General features: G+C 34.9%; 1 protein-coding gene across 1 annotated transcript in view; it reads right to left on the bottom strand.

Moving 5' to 3' along the window:
- Positions 1-5138, bottom strand: part of LOC118738275 (prolyl 4-hydroxylase subunit alpha-2) — a 6017-nt gene extending 879 nt beyond the window's left edge. The window contains exons 1-6 of the mRNA XM_036469201.1: positions 5118-5138; positions 4921-5075; positions 1934-2085; positions 771-927; positions 342-693; positions 14-260 (exon numbers count right to left, since the gene is read on the bottom strand). Of these exons, the coding sequence (XP_036325094.1) occupies positions 14-260; positions 342-693; positions 771-927; positions 1934-2085; positions 4921-5075; positions 5118-5138 (1084 nt within the window). The remainder of the gene's footprint in view (positions 1-13; positions 261-341; positions 694-770; positions 928-1933; positions 2086-4920; positions 5076-5117) is intronic.
- Between the last annotated feature and the right edge of the window lie 2466 nt (positions 5139-7604).

Genomic DNA, 7604 nt, shown 5'->3' with positions numbered 1-7604 from the left:
GCACGCTCAATACGATTATTGGCTATTATTTTCATTATCGCAATTTCAGCATCTGAAAGGATATCATAGTAGACGACAAGCAAGGGATCATGATTTAATTCCTCGACTTTTATGGGCGCAATCAGTAAGTATGGATGCGTCTCGATAAGATACCCACAACGCAGTTCACGTTCTTCGCTCGCAGTTTGTTTGAATAAGCCATTGCATACATATTTGTAAAGGTTATGCTGGTCGGAATTGTATAGGTTCTCTGGTATTGGCTGCAATTGTTGCAAGAAATATGCTTTATAATTGAGAGAGAGAGAGAGAATGATTAATTTTCACTAAATAAGCTTGCGTACATCATGCTCTGCCGTTAGGTTGAGACTCGCGTAATCACTTTCGAAATTTTGCAACTGAAAATCCAAGTAAGTATTTGTGTAGTTCTCGACATCCGGCCGCTCTTTCACCAGCTCAGCATAAGTTTCATTTGCCCCCTTTAAATCGCCTAAATTCATCTTAGATTTTGCCAGTAAAATCAATACTTCAGCCGTATCTATTTTCTCCGCTAGAGGCAGTGAATGACCGAAGGAGCTTTCTGTGTTGTCTATGCGTTGTAGCGTTTCCGTGGCCCAAGCGTGGGCAAGTCGCGTTTTATTTTCCTTCGCAGCATATTTAGCGACATCAAAACATAGTTGAGCATTCAATTCGACGCTGATAATGTTGATATTCGCAAAAAAACAATGTTTATTAATATTTTCTGTGAGATTGACGTTGATGTTCGCACTCACTTATACTCAACACCGTCCAGTATGCCTCGAGCCATGTCCGCTGTCTTGAGCCTGTAGACGTCCTGTATGCGCACGAGTCCTGCAATGGCGCCATCTAATTCCCTAATTTCGGGGTATGCCTGGTGTTTCTTGAAGCGTTCCATTCTGATGAGTGATTCTGTTCGGAAATAATGGAATGAAAGAAAAAGAAATATGTATATTAAAAACATGGAGGTTTTTTTTAGAACAAATAAACTTTGTATTATTTAATTCTTATTTCTAAGCTCTTATTCTTAAAACAAGCAACTACATAAAATATAGTATATAATTCCACCATGTGTGAAACTGGGGATTACTAAGGAACCGGTTCAAAGTTATTTCAGTGATTTTCCAAGCTTTGGCGGAGAATATTTAGATGCCGACTACCAGATTACTTCTTTAGTGAAAATACACCCTGCAGAAAAAAATTATCAATTGATAAAAAATCACCTACTTGTAGTTAGCTGTTTTGCGGGATTTCTATAAAATATATAACTAGTGGTTAGCTATAAAAAACTAACTTGAAACAAGTGGACAAGCAATGCAGGAGTAAAGCTCGAGATTGTTTTCTTTAAACGCGTATCTATTTAAATATCCTGCACTTCGCAAATACTTTTTCGAATTGAAAACAAATAAAAGGGAGATCGAAGTTTCATATTATCATTTTGAAGTTATGTCTGACGGAGTTCGAATATGGGACCATCTACAGCAGAATATAGAAACAAGTGTGAAATGTTATAAAATAAATAAAGAAGAATAAAGTTAAAAAAAATAAAAATAAAAATAAAATATTTTGTTTTCCCATTGATATTTTATGTCCAAAAGTAGTTACAAGTTTGTTGCATCAAATGCAGAGGTAACCACCCTTGACTACATCTAATGTAGAGGTAAACCACCCTTGACTATTTCGCGGCCATCGCCATAGAAATATAGTTAGCTTTCGTCAAAGAAAATATACAGATAAGTGCATTTTAGCTCCTTCCTAATCAACATAAAGTTAGCTTATAGTTAGACACATTTCCTGCAGGGCAGTGTCAATTTTCAAGATCTTAATTGATTAATGATTAGCTACTGCAGATTGCATTACAAATTTCTGAAAATTTAAGTAAATAAGAAAGGTATGTATATTATTAAATTGACATTACTTTTTCCTGATTCATATTCCATTAGATTTTCAACACGCTCCCAGTCCATTGTTAAATGCTTAGTTAGCAAATAATTATTTATTGGGCTCTCGAAGTAATCAGGACCCTCCTGCAGCGCTTCATGGTGATCGCTTTCCAATTCTGCCAAGCGACTGTAAAAAATTAGTGCAATTTATAATTAAAATCGTGGATAAAGTGATTAAAGATCGTCCTATCTCGGCAGCCAGTTCGAAAGGCGCTACACCTTCTTGAACCGAATTCTGAAATAGGGCGTTCTTGAAAAGTTTTCTTTGATAAGGCGTTTCCGAAGTGGCTGCCAAGATAGGTCGATCTGCCACTCAGGTGTCAATATATTGTACAAATGTTTACACACTACGCTGGCCCTTAAAACAAAAAGAATCCTATTTGCCTAGATATGTACTTCCAATATAAAATTCTATGGCGATCAGATACTTAATGTGTATTTTGTGGCCTCTCGCAGCCGGGAAAATATGAAAATACGGGGAAAATATATAAGTATATTTGTTGTCGAATCCCATTAAACAGTTTTTTATTTTACGATCATGCCTGATTTGAATCGAAATTTAATTTCAAAATAGCTATGAAATAGGTTGTAAATTGAAAATTCCAACGGTTACAATAGGAGTTACTCAGACACCAAGTTTTAGGAAGCAGTTGTTTGGAAAAATTTGAATTTAGCTTTTTAACAACAATTTGCTCTTCACTGGAGCCTGCAATAAGGTTTCACTTTTTCAAAAAGGTTGCCACCTCTTAAGTTTAAATTTTTAAAGAAGTGAAATCCATTGTTACAATATGGGTATCAACCGGATTGGCTTTGAAAAGGCTTTATATCTTAAGTACATGCGGAAGGGTTGCCACATATTTAAATAATCTAATTCCGTTTTAATTAAAGTAATTAGGTAAGTGAAGATGGTGTCAGACAAAAGAGGTTTAAGAAGGTAATAGTTTGAAATTATTTTGAAGAGGGTTACCACCTGTTTGAGAAGTTGAAGTCAATTGATTTATACCCAAGATTTATATACAATAGTTGTCAAATGAAAGAGTTTTAAGAAATATTTAGTTTACAATTCACTATATTTTTGATTTGTCTGAAAGCTGCCATCAGTTTAAAAGTTTATATAAATACATTTATTGAATAAGTTAAATGAGTTATAAAAAGGTGGTTATCAATCGAAATGAGTTTTAAACCCTTTTTTCTGAAATATAGTTGCGTGTTTAAAAAATCAAACTCAATTTCAAATTCATCAGTTGCTTGAAATATTTATAACAATGTCATACGAAAGATATTTAAGAAGATTCTAGTTCGAAAATTGTTTTAAAGAGGTTACCGCCTGTTCTGAAAGTCGAATTCAGTTTAATTATGTATATACAAATTATATGCATTTCAAAATCTGGGTATCAAACGAATGAGTGTTTCGAAATATTTAGTTTTAACGTTTAAAATTTGTTTAGGGTCGCCACCTGTTAAAAAATTTAATTCAAATTATTTAATAAGTTAAATGAATTGTCTAAATATGGGTATCAATCGAAATGAGTTTGAAAATAATTTATTTCTGGTTTGTATTTAGGAGAGTTGCCATGTAGTAGAAAAATCAGATTCAACATAATTCATTAGTTAATTGAAATATGTATCACTTTTCCAGACGAAAAAGTTCTAAAAAGATTTTAGTTTGTTTTACTTATACACAAGTAAAATAACTGGGATTGTACATAGATGTGCAATAAGGTTGCATTTTTTGAAGTTAGAACTTTTTTAGCGGTATGGAGTGGAAATTTTTTGAATAGAAACGCCACGCGTTTTTATATGAATCATTTTGAAATTTTTTAATCTGTTTAAAAATAAAATTTAATTTTGGGGCTTTAACGCCGGGTTTATTAGTTATTATTATTAGTCTGTTAACACCTTAAATAACACACGCAACTTTAAAAAGGGAATACATTGAATACTCATAAAATAAAGGCATACAGCACAGTGCATTTGGACTTTTACTCCACAATCGATATATTACAGGGACCATTATGAGTTTTGGATAAATTCAGACAACAATGCAAGTTGGTGATTCTACCTTTGATTTTTAAACTTCTCTACTAAACTAGTATCAACTAACAAAGGCAATCAGCCAATGCTCTGTAATAGGGTTAGAGAAGAAGTAGGATTTTCTGCACTATACACTCTGACGTAGGATTATCTGAGCCGACTAGGAACCACAGAAATACAGATGGGGAAAAGTTGTCAAAAATAGCGTTTATAGGAGGTTTAAAAGTTTGACTAAGATACTAACTAGGACTTTCGACCTAGAAAGAGGAATAAGAGCAATACTGGTCAGGCAGAGATCTTGGATGAGATTATCAGAGGGCGACGCAATGCAATAAGGGATATAGATAACGGAACTGACTGGGACTTTCTTTTACAATGTCCGTTTAGTGAAGAATAAGACAGTAGTCTACTGAGGGGAATGAGGGTACTTCCATCTACATCGATGGCTCACAGTTGGAAAAGGGAGTCGGCACGGTTATTTAGAGGAACTGCAAATAAGGCAATAATATCCTCTGCGCGACGACTATAGTGTCCTTCAGGCGCAGATCTTTGCAAAATAGAAAACTAAATATTTTCCCATAATTTTCTGCTGGGGACTGTATTCGTTAACAGCCAAGCATCATGGAAATCATTAAGAACCAAAGTAGCATCCCCGATTTGGTAGGTTAGATTTTTGCGTTTTTCATTAAAAAACATTTCCCTCCAGTTTAGGGGGGTTGGACGGGTGGTCTCGGCCACATTGTATACATATGTATGTAAATAAGAATATATTAGAAATAACTGCATAATTTTTTTAATAAAAAATAAAAACTCAAATACATTAAAATAAAATAATACACAATTAAATTAAAGATCACTCCGCATCACTCAAACCCGTTTTTAAATTTGTATCCATTTCTACGCGTATCTATCACTAGTTATCACTCACGCCTTTAGGTATTCCAATTTGTTTTCATTCGCTTTTATGTATTTCTCCATATGTCGCAAAAGGACCTCTTCAAACTCCACCAATTTGGACATCTGATGCACCGATGAGAAGAACTCCACTTTGGTCTGAGACCCAACTGCACAAAATGGCTGCAACTGAATGCAAAGCGTTAAAAAAATTAGATCACATTTCACTACCATTTTCTTTGCGGTAGGCATTTCCAAATTTAGTTAATACAGAAACAAACTAAAGCAATTTGTGTGCAACGCACTGCACTGTTTCACGGTCCAACTAAAAACTAACTAAATTCCAGTTAAACTAAAGATGCTCAATTGACCGCTGCCGACCAATTACCAATTCAGATGCCGCAAATTTTTAGTTAGAAGAGGTTAAAGAAAGGCCATCATAGCTAAAGTGGCATAATCCCTATGCATTATTGTTTGTGTAGCGCGGTTATTTAACCGGTTTCTTCTACTTTACATGCATACATATTTACTTATTGGCCCGAAATAGCTCGCCGGCCATAGAGAGCTTTCGGGTCAATGCGCCTGCAAGAAAGTTTAAAACGCCGTAGATGTGTATGAATGTAAGCATAGTTTTAAAAACACATGTATGTATGTATGGTTTTGTTTATAACCGCTCAGTTCTTTCATGTGCTTACATTCTAGTTAATAACACGATGCTACAAAAAATAAAAAATAATCACGAAATACACCCGAAACAAAACTTATTGTAGATTGTGGATAGGGTCGAGTACTTACATCATGAAAATAGGTTTCTTATAATTCCAGAACCCTCCATTTTTATTTTATTTAAAAACAACCATTATCTTTGCACTTAATGCACTTTATCTATTAACAGTTTAACTATTTTTCGTCTCATTTTAAAAATTAAACATGTTTAGAGAAGGGTATTTATAGACCTAAGAGGTTTAAGAAGATTTTAGTTTGAAACTACGTACTTTGAAGAGGGTTATAGTACGTTCCCACTGCACGTAACTCACTCTTCCAATCGTAATTTGCCCTCTCATTCATAATTGGCGCCCCAATTACGCTTCGAATTACGTAATTCGCCATAAAAAAAATTTGAGAGCGAATTACCTCATTTGTAAGTAATTCAGTCGCAATTACCCTAAATTTTATCCGAAGTTTATCGAAGCTGTTAAACGAAAACGAAAAGGTAATAGCCAAAATACACAACACAGTAGTGGTATTCACCAAATTGAGCAAGTGGCCTGGCACTCTGGCAAAACAACAGATGAGCTCAAGCAACGGCATAGAGCTGGAAAACTATCCATGGCACTATCGATAGTATCGATGGCTTTTGACTATCGAAAACATCGATGGTTTTGTAAACACTATCGATAGTTTTCACTCATACATACATTATTCAGTAAGAGTAAAAGTCGGCGGTACCTGCTTTATCGAAAGTGACATTTAGCAAAGCGGGGCAAATAATTTAAGAGCGCAGATGCTGCTTGAAGCCAAAAATTGTCGATAAACTTTTGTCCCTTAACAAAAATATGGATATATTTTAGTAATTCTGATCTTATTTTCAATAAAAGTTGTTATGTCTAACTTTTGGACTTTTTTAATCAAAATTATCGATAGTACTATCGATAGTGTCGACATTTTGGATAGTATCGATACTATCGATAGTTGTGACTATCGACTATCGAAACCGTCGATGGTCACGACCATCGATAGTTCTCCAGTTGACAACTGCCGTTGCTTGAGCTCATCTGCTGTTTTTCCAGAGTGCCATTTGCTCAATTTGGTGAATACCACCAGTATGTATGTCTGCGCAGCGCGAGTACTTTCACGGCGATGCGTAGAGTCTACACCGTAGACCATCCCATCATGTATTTCGCTATTTTATGTCTGCACAGACAACGTAACAAGCAGAAATTTCATACACTCAGCGAAGCGAAGCGGATGAGGGAATCCTAGTGTTCATGTAAAAGTTTAGGAATACCGTTAGTTTCTTGATGATCGGAAATAAACTAGATAAGTACAGGACTACCCTTGAGGAGGTAAAAAATTAATTATCGATAACGGTTGACGTGGTCCAAAGATGTCCTGCAACAGACATTCAAAAATAATAAAACATACCGACGAATTTAAAAGGTCCTCTTTTTTGCAAGTCAGTTAATAAAAACGGGTCGGTTCAAAACTAGTTGGCCTTGTATGTATAAGGAAACTTGTTAATATTCTATATCACCTTTTGGTCCGGGATGTATGCTAGCCAGATATTGCTATGCCTACAAAGGATTGGGATCATCTCCTACTAATAATATTCCTTCTGCACAACGATATACGTTGCAGCAAAAGAACTGAACATACAGATCAACGATTTCAAAGCATGCTAGACCATTTGTATGGAGTAAGGCTATGAAAATATTTCAGACCTGTCGTGGGGTGAACAACTAGGCTTTATGCTACTTATGTGTCAAAGAGCACAGTGAATACTTAAAATATTATATTTTTAATTTTATTCGAATGCTGGAGTATCTAGGCCCATATTCAGGTAGACTGAGCAGATTCTAAGAAAGCCACATTTGCCTTAAGTTTTTCGTGCTCAAATTAAATTTATTAAGTAGCTATGAGGTTTAAAAATTTTCTAATACAAAATTAAAAAAATACAACTTATGCATATGCATATGTATGATTTATTCCTTATGACTA

This window comes from Rhagoletis pomonella, unplaced genomic scaffold (assembly GCF_013731165.1).
Source record: "Rhagoletis pomonella isolate Grant_MI unplaced genomic scaffold, Rhpom_1.0 Rhpom_scaffold_00004, whole genome shotgun sequence".
Taxonomy (NCBI): domain Eukaryota; kingdom Metazoa; phylum Arthropoda; class Insecta; order Diptera; family Tephritidae; genus Rhagoletis; species Rhagoletis pomonella.
Note: the sequence above shows the minus strand (reverse complement) of the source record. Positions and strands in the feature narration are given on the sequence as shown.